The 16,800-nt window shown below is 39.2% G+C and overlaps 2 protein-coding genes across 6 annotated transcripts in view; one reads left to right on the forward strand and one right to left on the reverse strand.

The window, feature by feature from the left end:
* Positions 1-330: 330 nt before the first annotated feature.
* rdh1 (retinol dehydrogenase 1) lies at positions 331-7,807 on the forward strand. Its single transcript, XM_056271454.1, has 5 exons — positions 331-594; positions 1,432-1,753; positions 2,237-2,495; positions 6,107-6,270; positions 7,506-7,807. The coding sequence occupies exons 1-5, from the start codon at positions 592-594 to the stop codon at positions 7,736-7,738; spliced, it is 981 nt and encodes a 326-aa protein (XP_056127429.1). The 5' UTR covers positions 331-591; the 3' UTR covers positions 7,739-7,807.
* A 4,236-nt stretch (positions 7,808-12,043) lies between these two features.
* lrp2a (low density lipoprotein receptor-related protein 2a) overlaps positions 12,044-16,800 on the reverse strand; it is a 123,965-nt gene continuing 119,208 nt past the window's right edge. For all 5 annotated transcript variants that reach the window (XM_056271441.1, XM_056271442.1, XM_056271440.1 and 2 more), the window contains 5 exons: positions 16,035-16,161; positions 15,625-15,732; positions 15,403-15,519; positions 14,928-14,999; positions 12,044-12,653 (listed from right to left, as the gene is read on the reverse strand). In XM_056271441.1, the coding sequence (XP_056127416.1) occupies positions 12,483-12,653; positions 14,928-14,999; positions 15,403-15,519; positions 15,625-15,732; positions 16,035-16,161 (595 nt within the window). In that variant the 3' untranslated portion in view covers positions 12,044-12,482. The remainder of the gene's footprint in view (positions 12,654-14,927; positions 15,000-15,402; positions 15,520-15,624; positions 15,733-16,034; positions 16,162-16,800) is intronic.

Below are 16,800 nucleotides of genomic sequence, written 5' to 3' on the forward strand. Positions count from 1 at the left end.
GACATTGGTTAATAAAGTGAGATTAAATACATAAAGTATATTTGTGTAATTTAACATTTCATTCTTGCAGGTTTGCATAATATTGTGAGTTTGCATTAGTTTTTATTCATTTTGAGGAATACTGAAACTGTTTTTGTGCAAGTGTGATGAGTAAATACATAGGACTACAATAAGCATCATGTTCACACACAAACGCCTCTGCACCTTTACTCCTGGTTTCTCTCCACATGGGGACAGGAGAGCTGTCAGTCAATAAATGGGAAAACGAGTAACTTGCGTTACTTTACTTGGAAAGTAATCTGATTACGTAACTCGAATTACTTGTAATGCATTACCCCAAACACTGACCACAGGTACAGTAGCATGGACACACAAATCAAAGTTTGAAGGTTTAGAAGCTAAACGAGGCCAGAGTTTATTGCACAACCTTGGTGACGTTTATAGAGTTAGGCGTTCATGTTCAAGAGAGACCTTTGACCCTGCAGTCAGTGTGCGGCCCTTGAGCTCTTCAGCTCGGTGGGATCAGGACAGGAGTGCCGAAACAAAAGATCTACTAGTTTTCATGAAGAAATATTGACGACGGCACTAGTCATGGTACGTCAGTCTATTCTGAGCACAATCACGCAACTTGTGTCTTAATTTCACATAGCAGGGATTAATGTGTGCATGATTTGTTAATGAATATTTCAGTGTTCAAAGCTATAAATGATTTTTGCAATAAATTATTTGCAAAAAAAACATAGTTGGGACGCCACCTATTGGCTTTTTGAATGATTTGTCTATAATTACATGTTTTTATTTAGCATTTTAAACAGTTTAGATTATACGTGTTTAATTTAGGTTAAAGAGTGTGTCAAATTCAGTGTCAATTCATTCTTAAAGGGATAGTTCACCCAAAAATGAACATTTTGTCATCACTCACTCACCTTCAAGTTGTTCCAAACCTGTAATATTTTCTTTTCTTCTGTTGAACACAAAAGAAGATGTTAAAGAATGTTGGCAATCAAACAGTTAACAACACCCATTGACTTCCATGGTAAAAAAAAAATAACATATGGTTACCAACGTTCTTTAACATATCTTCATGTTCAACAGAAGAAAGAAACTCATACAGGTTTTGAACAACATGAGGGTGAGTAGATGACACATTTTTCATTTTGGGTGAACTATACCTTTAAGTCTCTAGTATATATTTTTCTAGTTATGTTTTGCTTTAAAAAATATTATTATTGGCTAGATTCAGTATTTCTAAGTGCAGTATTTTTGTACACTACTAAGTGTAATCATTTCTAATTGGTAAAAATGTTGCCTGTCAAACAAAATGAAAATCAGCACAAAAATTATTTTGAAAATCCTCATAGTTAGCACTCATAAACAGTTGGACAGGTGAGTGTGTATTCAGCACAGGTTGCTCCATCATCTCCCCCGCAGGTGTTCTTCTGCTGGCTTTCGCTGGCCGCTGTCGCGCTCTTCGCCGCGGTCTGGTGGTTCTTCAGAGACTCCGGTCGCATCACCGGCATCCACGAGAAACACGTCCTGGTGACGGGCTGCGATAGCGGCTTCGGAAACCTCGTGGCGCGGCAGCTCGACCAGCGGGGGTTTCGTGTAATCGCCGCGTGTCTCACCGAACCTGGTGCCTCCAGCCTGCGCGCGACGGCCTCCCCCAGACTGAACACGCTTCTGCTCAATGTTACCGACAGCGCGAGCATCAAGCGCGCGGTGGAGCGCGTGCGCACGGAGACCGGGGAGAGAGGTGAGACGGAGGATAGATAGAGTGCCAGCTCGAGTCAAGCACAGCTAGAGATAAAGCCGAGATACTGGCACTCTGACGACCACTCAGCCCTCAGACCGACTCGTAAATCTCTTGGACAAGAGCTTTTAGTTGACCTGGAGGAGCATCTGCAGCGAAATGCCATTCTCATACCAAAGCTGCATCATTTATTAGCCTATATACGACATACTTTCCTGTAATGCACCTGACATTTACACACTTTACTGACCTTTGACCTTAATTTGTGTGGTATGTACAGTAGGCTACACTACTTTTTTGTTGCTTCATCTTATTGGTTATACATTTACAGGTTAAAGAGATATATCCCTGCCTTGCACAATTATAGAGTGTAGGCTAATACAAAGTAGGCTTATGTCAGATTGAGATTAAGATTGAAAAATAAAATCTATACATCTACGCAAAACTAGATTTAAAAAAAAAAACAACGCTTCTTTCTTGTGTCAGGTCTGTGGGGTTTAGTCAACAACGCTGGCATCTCGGTCCCCATCGGCCCCACAGATTGGATGCAGCTGGAGGACTTTAAGAAGGTTCTGGACGTGAACCTCATCGGCCTCATTGAGGTGACGCTGAAGTTTCTTCCTCTGCTGAAGAAGGCCCGGGGTCGGGTGGTGAACGTGGCCAGCATACTGGGCAGACTCTCACTCATTGGGGGAGGATATTGTCTCTCTAAATGGGGTGTGGAGGCGTTCTCTGATAGCTTGAGGTATGTCTAGGCTTCTAAACTTTGAGACATGCAAACAAGACCTTGTATTCATGTATTGCACTTGTTCTTTATCATACTTTTTAGTCCTTACAATTAAGAGATTCAAAAGTTTAAATTTACAGATTTCACAAGTCATCATGGCTTAAATTTTATTTTTAAATTGTATTGCTAACAAGCCAATAAAATTCCCTGGCTTTTATTAAGAACAGCCAACAAAATCCATTTCTAATTTGCCTGTTACAACTGTTAGAGCTTCAAAAGTACAGATTTTGCTTTTAAATGTTAAAAATTTGAAAAAATAAGAAATGTATTAAGCTACAAAAATATAAACAATATCATATTGCTACTAAGACAATAAGTACATCTGATTTCATTTTTTTTAAGTATAATTGGCCACAAAAAGGTATAGCCTACTGATGTTGCAGGTCATGGCCTAAATAAATGTATTCATTTTCAAATACAAATAAATAAGTATATTGTATGTAATATAAAAATATTTTGATATAAATAAATATGCATGTATATACAGTTTGTATGTATTATAAATATAAAACAACAAGCAACTGTTAGATCTTCAAAAGTACAGATTTCGTACAAAAGTCATATTTTACATTTATTTATTTATTCAAATATAAATACATTTATGCATTTATTAATTTTTTTTAAATAATAATTAGTTGAAATATTAAAAGTTACAAATTTTTAAATAAATTAATAAAATATATTACAAAAAATATATATTATATTGCTAACAAGGCAATAAATTCCTCTGATTTTATTTTTAAAAAAGTCAACAAAATCTATTTCTAAGTGGCCACAAAAGTACAGATGTTGCAGGTCATGGCTTAAATGTATTTATTTATTTTCAAATATAAATAAGTATATTTTATGTGTTTATTTAAAAAAAATTACGAATATAAACAAATATTATATTATGTTGCTAACAAGCCAATAAAATCATCTGACTTATTAAAAACAGCCAACAAAATTCATTTCTAATTGGCCACAACAACTGTGGTGATTTGTTCTTGTGAGACTCACATAGAATGAATATAGAATGAACTCTTAATACGCATGTGCACGCTATCAGCGTTCTCACAGGTTCGCGTTTTTAAAGTTTGCGTAGAGAGAACTTCAGAGTTTTCTGTTAAAACTGTGTCAGCTAAGTTAATGACTAATGATCGTTGCGACGGAAGCGAATCAATCAAAACTAACTTTAACTGGAAAATAACTTTATTCTAGAGCTGCCTTAAAAGGAACACTCCGACTTTTTGGGACTTTAGCCTATTCACCTTATCCCCCAGAGTTAGATAAGTCCTAGTCTCGCGTAGCCAGACCTTCAGACTGACGGCTGAAGGTCTGGAACTCATAGCAGCTTTCTTTGGCCGAGGCCCGCCCATAAGGCCGTTTGACCGACATGTCAAACAACCAATTACAGTTCGTTTCGTTCAGCGTCACGTGGAAATGTCCCCACAACAACAGACCGGCGTGCAACAAGTCAGTCAGCATAGAAAATCAAAGGAGGAGAAGAAAACCGAACACAATACTGAATCGGCCAGCTGCGATGTCAGCGTCTGTTGTTTCATGTTTGCCCGCAAACGCGGCTGATATCCCCTTCACAGTTAGGTATTTCACTTGATCTTCCATAATAGATCATAGCGGTCAACATTGAACATTGAATATAAGGGAGATTTCCCGGAATCCATCCCCAAAATAAGGGAATTTTTCTTACCCACCACAAACTAAAAATAAAGCACTAATCATTAAAAGTCTAAAGAGTTTATAACTACAAATGAGTGAGAGAGAAAGAGACAGTGTGTGTGTGTATTAGAGAAAGTGTGTCATTTTTTATCAGAGAATGTTTAAATACTAATATCAGTTTACGAGGGAATTCGGTACGTGGTGCTTCGGGGGCTGCTGGAGATGATTAGGGAGAGGTCAGTGCTCCTTTACCGATCAAAGCGCGCGCTGACACGGAGTATAATTGTTTATACTTGACGCGTCCGCACGAGCGCGGCAAAGATTACGCGTTGGGTGCGCAAGACCGGCAAGACCCCATTTCGCTTGGCTGTGTGCACAGCTTTTTTTGTAACAGCGCGCGCGGCGCCGCATCCGAGGATGAACGACTTCAAGCCGAATCTGCCCGAGCATGTACGTCTCACACAATCAGAGCGTAAAAATATGGGATATTTTACGGGAAAATAATAAAACGGGAAGACAGCGGGAAAAGAGCTAAAATACGCGAGAAACCCGGAAAAACGGGAGGGTTGACAGCTATGTAATAGATAGGAGGGGACACACAACTAGTAAAGTTGGATCTGCTGGGAATCCTTATAAATGCTGACAAAGGGTCGGCCAGGCTTGGAAAATAATACTCTTCACAAATCCCGTCGGCAAACAGGCTAAAATATTTCTTTTTGTCTCCACTAAGTGCCTCAAACAAAACTCCTGGACATCTCTTAAAGAGTCTACGCCGTGAACCTCGCATACTTTTGAGAATCCTACGTTTAGCTGATCTTGATAAATACTCATGTAAACACAACACACGTCTGCGCTTTGTTTCCCGGCAGACCGAAAATAAACGCGACACTCGCACCCCCCGGAAATCCGATAAAATTCAACCAATCAGATGACGACTTCGACATTCCTGAAGTGTTTCCAGTTAAGTGTACCATATGCATCAGACGTTTAGCCAACGTTCCGTGGGCGTGACGTCTGAGGCTGAGACTAGATAAGTCCATACATACCTTTTTCATCTCCGTGCGTGCTATAAGTCGCAGTTTGACGCACCCACCGCTAGCCTAGCTTAGCACAAAGACTGGATGTAAATGGTTGCAGCTAGCATACTAATCCAAATAAGTGACAAAATAACACAAACATTTTCCTATTTACATGTTGTGATTTGTATAGTCACAGAGTGTACAAAAAACAAAGTCACATGAGACACAGACATATTTTAACCGTATAAATACTGGGAACTATATTCTCTGAAGGCGAAGCACCGCAGCACCTGAGACGCGTCGTGGTGAGGAGCAGAGAGCGCGTCTCAGGTGCTGCGGTTATCACTCCGCCCAAGTAGCAGTGCTTCGCCTTCAGAGAATATAGTTCCCAGTATTTATACGGTTAAAATATGTCTGTGTCTCATGTGACTTTGTTTTTTGTACACTCTGTGACTATACAAATCACAACATGTAAATAGGAAAATGTTTGTGTTATTTTGTCACTTATTTGGATTAGTATGCTAGCTGCAACCATTTACATCCAGTCTTTGTGCTAAGCTAGGCTAGCGGTGGGTGCGTCAAACAGACTTATAGCACGCACGGAGATGAAAAAGGTATGTATGGACTTATCTAACTCTGGGGGATAAGGTGAATAGGCTAAAGTCCCAAAAAGTCGGAGTGTTCCTTTAAAGCCAAAACAATCTGTTACTGTAAAGCCTGTACTTTCACTGTAAAGCCACTTTGGAACAATCTTGTTAAAAGCGCTGTATAAATGAAGATGACTTGACTTGACTTGACATCAGTCACCATAAGAAAGTCTTTCTGAACTTTTAACCCATACCCTTATTTCAACTTCATTGAGATTTGCATCTAAAATCTCGCTGTTTTCAGGAGGGAGATGATGCACTTTGGAGTGAAGGTAAGTATCATCGAACCAGGCTTCTTTAAAACACAAGTAACAGATTTGAGCCTCATTGAAGATGATCTGAAGAAACGGTGGAATAACCTGCCAGCAGAGGTCAGGAGCGCCTACGGAGACTCGTACCTGCAGGACTGTGAGTGCTTCAGATGGGATTTCAATGCAGATTTCATTCATTATAGTTCTTTATATTTTGGACATGTATATCATGATGCATAGTTAAAGGAATAGCTCACGCAAACATTAACACAAGCTGTGCTCATCCAACAAAACACGTGACTCACAACTGTCTTTTAGCATTAGCATGTTGGTAAGTTAACACTTCTATACTCCAATAATACAGTTCACACACATTGGGTAAAACATCCATTGTTTAAGTATATTATTATATATAAGTATACTGATACTTTTCATGATGTAATGAGTTAATCAGTAGTGATGTATGTCTCGAGACCGGTCTTGGTCTCGAGACCGGTCTCGAGACCACTTTTACGTGGTCTCGGTCTTGTCACGGCCTTGACGGTCTTTGGTCTCGGTCTTGTCTTGGTCTCGGACCTCTCGGTCTTGTCTAGGTCTCGCTGTCTCAGACCGACATAGTGGTCAGGGATTGAGCAATACAATACTACAATATCCACGACGATATCCGCAACGGATTGAAGCGCGCGTCCGAGTGAAGACAGTGCGGTGCACGCGAGCCACGCGAGAAAACACTGTATCCGCGCCACTGATCGCAGCGGCAACGAGCACTTTGATCACTTGATTTAAAAAACACATATCATGTACAGTTTTTGATATATTAATATTTAGTAAAACACATATCAGTGACATGATGGGTTTTAACTTCATTCAGGAGATTTTGGGTAACTGCACAACTGACAGATGACTTTGAGCGCACCGCCAACGGTGTGTGTGTGTGTGTAACCATAGCGACAAAAACGACCAACTTTCGGATCCTGCACTTAAGCCTATAATTACGTTTTTAAAAATATAATTATGTATTTAAAAGTTGCAGAATGGATTCATTTGGAGACTTCGAAATCAGCAGAGATAGGCAGGCAAATGCAAAACAACATTTGACAAGTTATTATTGCTTAGCTTCAACACTAATGTTTTTTTCCCCTCCGGTCTCGACTTGGTCTCGGTCTTAGTCTCGACTTGGTCTTGGTCTCGACTTGGTCTGTCTTGGTCTTGGTCTTGGTCTTGTCTTGGTCTCGATACCATCTGGTCTTGGTAGTGTCTTGGTCTCGGTTTAGGCGGTCTCGACTACAAGTCTATTAATCAGCCATCTTCGATAGATGGAAACGTTTTGGGGAAGATTCTGATGAATCTGATGCTTTGCTTTTTTGCATTTCTCTCAATCTTGTCCTCCAGATATAAAGTCGCAGGCTTTTTCCATGAGGATTCTGGCCAGTAGTGACCTTTCCAAAGTGACGTCATGCATGCAGCACGCTCTTTCAGCACGTTATCCCCGAACACGCTACGCTGCCGGCTGGGACGCCAAGTTTCTCTGGATTCCCCTCTCATACCTGCCTACTTGTGTAGCAGACGTCTTCATGAACTTTCTAATGCCTTCTCCGAAGAGCATCGTTCCAGAGAATTACTGAACGGGCCACTACACTCAACAGATCAAGACAAGCATCTTCGTTGTAAATTAATAAGTAATATTCAAAGAAGTATTTTTGTCTTTGAAACTGTGGTGGCTGTATGCAACAAATGCAATCAAATAAAGATGTATTTTATACAATGTGGCATATTCCATAAATAAGACACACGACAGCAGACTTCGCCTGCTTAAACCCCAAGCTCACGTTCATCTACCTCCACTTTTGAGTGCAACTAAACAATCAACAGCCGAAAGAATCAAGTCCCTGCCATATATTTCTTTTTTCAATAATTGGTTACACTCTTGCTACACTACAATCTTGTTATAACTTGTATTTAATTTGTTTTAATCAAAAAGCATATAGAAGAGGTGAGCATATTGGTGGAGCATGTGTTTAAGACAAGGCTTTTTTTTTTTAAAGAAGATTTTTTTAAAGAACATAGATCTCAAAACTCTCATTCAGCTCAGACCTACTGACTTAACAAAAAAAAAATCTTTCTTCCAATTTTACACAAAAAACACTCCCACACTCATTCCTTCTACCCTATTACACATTTTTTCAAGATTTATTTATTAAGTTTTAAGTAACCAGTATCACCTGTCTTCACTAGTTGCTCAACTCATATCATATTAGCCTATTAGCTGAAGACAATCAGAGAAAATGTGTTAAAGCTGCCGTCGGCAACATTTTTTTGATCATATTCATTGAAATCGACACTATAATCTGACAGAACATCATAAATAAAGTGGTTTTAGAAAAAACCCCGAGCTTCTAACTCCACCTGGAGCGTGTTATTTGTTTTGCAAAAATCCACAGCTCCCGGTTCATCATGTCCAATCAGCGCAGGGGGGTGTGAGATCTGACTGTCAATCACAGATCGGGCACACGCCACCCCTCGTGCACGTTACAATCACATGCACACGCCTGAAGTTCGCGGAAGTTCGCGCAGTAACGAAGAGTGATGGCGGAAAATCAAGTACGCTCATTTAGAGTATAAATGATGTTAGCAATTGCAATCTATCGGTAGATTAGTCAGGACAGCATACCTCCAAATACTCCATGGTGTTGATGGATGCTGATGAGACGGGCGCGTTCCAGGGCTCTCAAGTTTTGAAGACAGGTAAGAGTGACACCCAGCCGACGGGGGGTTGAATACATTTTTGTCATTGGTTGTTGCGTTAAATCTTACCCAGATACAATAGTGCTAATTTCTGATTGGCTATTGTGTAGCTCGACGAACAACACCAGAGGATACACGCTTGATTCATGCCGGTTCCACAGTGAGAGCGGCGCGGCCAGAGTTTTGGGCGCTGCGGCATATTAAATATATTTCAAATCGTTTTTCAGCGTGAGAAAAACAATGTGTGGCGGGAGAGCGTGACAAAAGACCGAAATGAGTGACTGTCACGCTCAATGCGTGACACTTGAGAGCCCTGGCGTTCACTGAAAATCTGGTGCACATGCACTGACCAGAGCTGGCACTGACGAGCATGAACTGGATGGGAGGGTATCCGTTGATAGTAGGGGAGGGGCATGAGAGTTGTAAACATTCAAAATTTTCCTGAATCCACTCAATCTGCCAGACTTGACGACTGGAGCTTTAATTAAAGGAAGCCTACATTATGTAACTTTTGTCCCTCTAGCCTGCCTAGCGGTTAAAACAAAAACAAAACTGCATGATTTTTGCGGAAGAAGATTGTTTTGGTTGTGCTTCGGTTCTGTGTGACTGTGCGGATGAATATGACTTCACTAACTAATAGATGTTTAATATGGCGTGACAAGTGACTAATAATATGCAACTAACCAATGGCTGAAGTGGGAGCAACTTTTCTCTATTTACGGACCAGGGGTGCGTTTCCCGAAAGCATCGTTAGCCAACTATGGTCGCAATTTCCATTGAACTCTATTGGTAACGACGGAACTTGCGAGTTGGCTCTTTCGGGAAACGCATCCCAGAGCCGTTTTTCAACGCCTCTGTTACGGACATGACGAGCACGGGTGAGTGACTTAAGTAGGCCTACGCAATTTCCCGCAAAAACCGTCAGGTCTAAAATATAAACATTTTTGTGAATCTGGGTAAGATAAAAACACGATTTGAAAGAAGGTTTGAGGATGTATTAACTCCTTAATTAAATGTAGTTCATTTTGAACAAAACAGATATATATATAGTGCACCTTTAAAGAAAATTAAATTTAAACCTTGAATTAAAAGTATTTTGATTTTAGAAATAAATGTAATTTACTGTAGATGATGTTAACATTTTTTTTAATCCTTTTTAAAAGACCTACTAATTTCAAAAACAAACGGCAAAAACTGTAATTTAAAGCTCCAGTCGGCAAGTCTGGCAGATTGAGTGGATTCAGGAAAATTTTGAATGTTTACAACTCTCATGCCCCTCCCCTACTATCAATGGATACCCTCCCATCCAGTTCATGCTCGTCAGTGCCAGCTCTGGTCAGTGCATGTGCACCAGATTTTCAGTGAACGCCAGGGCTCTCAAGTGTCACTCATTTCGGTCTTTTGTCACGCTCTCCCGCCACACATTGTTTTTCTCACGCTGAAAAACTATTTGAAATATATTTAATATGCCGCAGCGCCCAAAACTCTGGCCGCGCCGCTCTCACTGTGGAACCGGCATGAATCAAGCGTGTATCCTCTGGTGTTGTTCGTCGAGCTACACAATAGCCAATCAGAAAATAGCACTATTGTATCTGGGTAAGATTTAACGCAACAACCAATGACAAAAATGTATTCAACCCCCCGTCGGCTGGGTGTCACTCTTACCTGTCTTCAAAACTTGAGAGCCCTGGAACGCGCCCGTCTCATCAGCATCCATCAACACCATGGAGTATTTGGAGGTATGCTGTCCTGGCTAATCTACCGATAGATTGCAATTGCTAACATCATTTATACTCTAAATGAGCGTACTTGATTTTCCGCCATCACTCTTCGTTACTGCGCGAACTTCCGCGAACTTCAGGCGTGTGCATGTGATTGTAACGTGCGCGAGGGTTGGCGTGTGCCCGACCTGTGATTGACAGTCAGATCTCACACCCCCTGCGCTGATTGGACATGATGAACCGGGAGCTGTGGATTTTTGCAAAACAAATAACACGCTCCAGGTGGAGTTAGAAGCTCGGGTTTTTTTCTAAAACCACTTTATTTATGTTGTTCTGTCAGATTATAGTGTCGATTTCAATGAATATGATCAAAAAAATGTTGCCGACGGCAGCTTTAAGGGACATCAAGATATTAAACCAAACTGAGACCATGCGCACAAAAGATTTAATAGCATACTTTCTCTTTATGGATAAAATATATTTATAAAGAAAATGTAGAAGAAAAAAAATTATCAGCAATGAACAAGAAGTGTAGCCATATCATATGTAACTCATATAGCTACAGTCTATAGTATACAGTAGCCTATATATACATATTATATGTGTGTGAATATGTTGTGCATGTTGTACATAAAGAATCTGCACATTTGTTAAAAACAAACAAAAAAATTTATTTGATTTTTTTTCACAGCAGCATTAATTTGTTTCCAGTTCTTTTTCTCATCAGAAATGGGCTTTATTAAGATGAATACATTCATGATATTCTTTTTTTAATGTCATTGATATACAAAATCACTTAAAATTGACTTTACTGCCCGTGGACTTGTCAGATAGGAAAGTAAATATGAAAAGCCCTTGAAGCGCTGATGGGACATCAGAGATCCTAACCCATGCATATAAACTGGGCAATTTCAAGTATTGTTTAAATATATAAAACAGAAGTTGTGTTCTGCTTCTTCTATTATTATGTGTTTACAGCAGAATATGTCACTTTTCAGACTTTCTTTAATGAGAGTCCCGTTCTCTGAATCACAGTATTTAGAGTATCATTTCTGCCATTATTTACTCACCCTGATGTCTTTGGAAACCCATATGCTGTTATATTATGGAAAATAATTGTATAAGGAAACTTCACACAGCTCTTTATCATATATTCAGTGGCAGTCCCCCTCACAAAATCACAAGTAATATGGACTAGTTTTATGGTTGTTTTTGGAGCCTGACAAAGAGAACATCTTAAAGATGAGCAAATAATGACAGATATTTCATTTTTTTTCGGGTGAACTATTCCTTTAATTGCACTCGGTAGATCTGATATTTCAGACAAACTGTGGCGTTTTGCTCTTTCTCTTGAATCTGGCCGCTCCACAAATGAGGTATATCTACATAAGTGATGCATATGTGTGGTGTTTGCTCTCCAGTGGTGAAAACCGCTTAAGAATAATCATACCAAATGGCAAAGTCTCAGATGGCTCTCGAAGCACTTTACTCAGTAACATTGGCATATGTGTGTGTGTGTGTTTTGTGTGTGAATCTCCAGGAATAAGTAATAATCTATTTCAAAATAATGTCTGACCAGAGGATATTATCAAACAAAATCTTTTCAATTTACAAATGTACAAAATATTCATAACATTCTCCTTCAGCAGCATCAGTGCAAAGATATACAAATATGACATCACAATAATAATAAAAAAAAGAATCATACAACATGAATTGGCATACAAAGTATCAGAAGGCAAAGTGTCTTTTCTGTAGGCTATACAAACATCATCTATTCTCATCTATACTTTTTTTTTGTCAAAAATAATCTTAAATTGATTTCTTTTGTATGCAGGCTGCATATAAAAATAGATTCTGTGCAAAGGGAGTGTTTCTTTGTATTTTTTCCCATGTGTGTTGGTCATATTTCACTGTCCTCTTTAACCAGGTTGGCCGTGTCTCTGAAGGTGTCCTCTGTTGGTGAATAGGCGCTGAGTTTCTCTCGCTTCTGGGGTTTGGGAGGAGGGACGAAAGGAGACGGCTGTGATGAAGAGCTGGCGTCTACAGCTCCAGATGTCGGCTCGTCCTGCATCTGACACGTGGAGCAGCAAAGACCATGTCAACTTTAACAGTAGTATCAGTGACCGCATGCACATCATTCTCAGATTAACACCCATATTCTGCTTAAAACCAAAGTCTCTTTAAGGCAAGTCACCCTTGAAACCAGTGGCGGAGCCAGGGGTGGCCATGGCCACCCTTGGCTTAAGCTTGGCCACCCCTCTCACAACTGCTGTTTCTGTCTCTCTCTCTTTTTTTTTCTTTCTTTTTTTTACAAGAATTGCGTTTTTAAAACACAGAACCGTATCTTAAGACCACAAAAACCGTGAGACTTTTCAGACTCGCACTCCAACTTCACCTCAGCGCCAGGCGCAAGTCAAACGAGTGCGGAAATGTACAGGTGCCGAATAAGCTTCAGCAGTGATCGGAGCATAGTATAGAGTCGATGTTCCTCAACTGGTGGGTTGCAAGACCGTTTTGAGTGAGTTGCATCACAACAATGTAATTCTCTTTTTTTTTCTGATTCTACTTTTATTTTGAAAGATCTGTGTGAAAGCTTGTGACACTTCTGTCAGATGCGGAGAAAAGTGCGTTGTCCTGAATCAGTTGGCTATCTGCGGTAAGATGAGGTGTTGTAAGGTCAACAAATGTCAGTAAAACTAAGTTTTTACTGTCCTGTCAGACGGTGTACTGTACTTGCACATCACGCGCAAATGTGGCGTGCTATAGCCGTAGTTCTGTCGTCAATTAACTCATGAAATAATCAAAAAGGCGATCAAATCTGTGTCAAAACTGCATGCATGTATGTATTTGTTATATATGAGTCACATATGTCTAGACTAAAATATTCTGCCATGTTTAAGGCACAAACTGATAGGCTATGTGGTTTTTTAATGTACAAATAAATGTGAGCACTGTGCATTTGTACTAGAAGATAGGCGGTGATTTTGCGTTAATTTGTAAAGGACAAACAAAAATGGATCATTTTTAAATCCATAAAATAACTCATTTTACATTCTGCCATTTATGTGCATGTTGACTTCCGCCTTGTTCACATTCTTGCACATAGGGATTCAAAAGAGATGTTTCCCCCTTTTTAATTAGGTATGATAGAACAGTTTAGATTCTTTATTTTGACAACTAATATAGAAAGTAGAAGAGTTAATTGATTATATAAAATTCAATGAAGGTTAAATAATCTTTGAACTATACAGTAGTTATCTGCATGTCTCATCCATGAAGGTGCAACAATGTTGGGGGTTTTGAGAACCAGAACCATGCTAACTGAGCAAGTTTACTATATGACTAAAGAACTTTAGCTATAGTGTGTGTCCCCTTTATTAATATGCCTTGAGGTGGTAAGTAGCTAATAATAATAAAGAAATATCAAATTCACTCAGTATTCCATGATTCCTAATTCACTACTCTCTCAATTACAATTGAATACAAATGAACTGTATTCAGTTGTGTAGGAACAGTCCAATACATTATTTAAACTAATTATTATGTTAAAATAATTAAGATTTATGTGCCACCCCAGACTGTTTGCTGGCCCCTGCCTGGCCACCCCTATGAAAAAATCCTGGCTCCGCCACTGCTTGTTGTAGGGTTGCCAACTTCCGGAAAGAAAAATGCGGGACATATTACTATATTGTGGCGATTTCGGTTTTGTTGACGGGGGGGATCTCGCAGGCAAGGTCTCTCGCTCTCTCCCTCTCTCTCCGCGCTACACGGTTTGGCGCTGACGCACATACAGTAAGCTATGTTCTGTCTCGCATGCGCAGCTCTAGATTCTAGGAGATTTGAACTAATTTACGTGTCGTGTTGCTGTCAGTCAGATCAGCGTAGCACTCAATAATCGGGACAAGAGAGGTCCCGATCGGGACAAATAAATTAGGCCCAAAAATCGGGACGTCCCTGCTAATTCCGGACAGTTGGCAACCCTAGCTTGTTGAAACGCCTCTCGGGCAGCTATTTCAGTCATGCAAGTGCAGCTTCTGTCTCTTTGACAAATTGCTTGTGATTTTCTTTAATTGCAAGTCGCTAAAATGTCAAAATGCAAATGTATTATTTGTGTTTCCTTGATCGCTCGGCTAGCTGTTTCTTGTTCTACTCAATATAACTGTTGTATTAATATTGGACAAGTGAAATTATAAATGTTTACATAGTCAGAATATGACTAAATTCTAATAACGTCACAAATCTCAATTTTAATTTTAAAAAAAAAGTGGTCAATGTACATTCAATGTTCTGCTATAAAAACAATCATATATATTATATTTGAAGTTTCCATTGTCTTGCTGCTCACCTCTGAATAAGTAGGGTTTTCAAATGTTGTGCTTGGCTTCAGTTTTCTTTTAAAGAAACTCCATTTGGACTCCTGAGTAATAAAATAAAATAAAACATGGTCATAATGCATTAGGCTTGCTACTAGCATGATACTAACATGATTAACATGTTGTTACCATAATGCTAACAGTTAATATGATGCTAACATGTTTTAATGCTTCACTAGATGTTGCTAGCATGTGTTTACATGTACTTAGCATGTTTTAGCACATAGCTAGGAGATGCTAACATCATTTATTTAGCATTGAGCATTAATTAAGCATGTTGTTATCATGATGCTAACACATTTAAACTTGTTTTTATAATTTTTTTTAAATAAGTTAGGATTTTTAACATGTTTTACATGGTAATCGCTATTAGCATGTAGCTATTTACTGCTAGCATGTGTAATGGAAAATTTGGCTAAACTGAGGACAAACGTTCAGATTCCTAACCTGAGTGGTCAATTCCTCTGCAGGTACGCTCTTCACTTCCACTGCATGTTCACGAGTGTGGTACGTGGGGTTTGAGAAGTTATTCTCCACCTGGTCACCACTGACGTTCACAGTGACCTGTGTGAAGCACAGAAACACAAAACTAAAGACCCTGCTCAGATTTAAAATGTTCGATTTACACTGCAGAAGTGTCTAGAAGGTTATGAAAGGCATTTGATATACCTGTGTAGCGTGTATTACTGCAGGGTCGCTGGATGGGCCGGCTGCAGTTGAGTACAGAGGATTCTCAAATGTGATTGGTTGCCTCCCAGATTCTGCAAAATTCTCATCCTAATAATAAAAAAACAGAGATTCCAGATCAGACACAAAGAAAATGCCTTCCATAAATATTTTTAGCAGTTGTTATTTTTCCAATGCTATGACCCACAGCTAGCTACAGACCAATACCAGTCAGCTGAATTAAATTCACAAGTTTGATTAATGATACAGCGGAATCCCATGAGAAACTAGTGCACTTAGAAATCAAAAGGTCGAACAGGGATTTTACGCCTCATAGAGAAGTCAGGAAAAATGTGCTGAGTGCACTTAACAATTCACGAGAAACAAGTTACTGTTAAAAAGGCCAGATTTACCAGCTGCATGGCCCTGTCGATGAACGACACCCCCAGAGTCTGAGGCTCCAGGTCCATCGTGACATTGTCACCCGAATGAAACGACACTCCATTTCCTGTGTCCCCCGACTTCACCAGGCTGCTCAGACTGAGGAAAACAGTGGAGAAATAATTGGTACATGATATCTAAATAACTGGAATAATAATTATAATTAATCTATATGCATCAATATAACAATACATATTAATAAAATCTAATATTTACTGACATATAATTTTCCATAATAGGAAAGTATAATATAATAGGATTTATTCGGCTTTCGCATTATGTATAAATCTCAATTTAAAAAAATTGACCCATGTGACTGGTTTTGTGGTCCAGGGTCACATATAATATTTGCAATGACTTTGCTGGTGTTGTAAATATGGTATTAAGTTAAGTTAAAAAATACTATGGAAGTCAATGGGGTCCATCAACTGTTTGGTTACCAACGTTCTTCAAACATATCTTCTTTTCTTTTCAGCAGAAGCAAGATATTCATAAATATCAACTTGAAACAACTTGAGGGTGAGTAAATGATGACAGAATTTTAATTTTAAAGTGAACTATTCCTTTAATGATTTCACAGGAACGCGTCAGAAAGGTCTTAATTTTAGTCTAATGACATTTAGACATTTGGACACTTTATAGCCAAATAAAAAGCACATTAAAAGCAGTGCAAAATTGATATAACTTGATTACAATTTGATAACACCAGCAAAGTCATTGCAAATATTATATGTGACC

The sequence above is a fragment of the Rhinichthys klamathensis genome, unplaced genomic scaffold (genome assembly GCF_029890125.1).
Source record: "Rhinichthys klamathensis goyatoka isolate OS25496 unplaced genomic scaffold, OSU_Roscu_1.1 h1tg000320l_1, whole genome shotgun sequence".
NCBI lineage: Eukaryota > Metazoa > Chordata > Actinopteri > Cypriniformes > Leuciscidae > Rhinichthys > Rhinichthys klamathensis.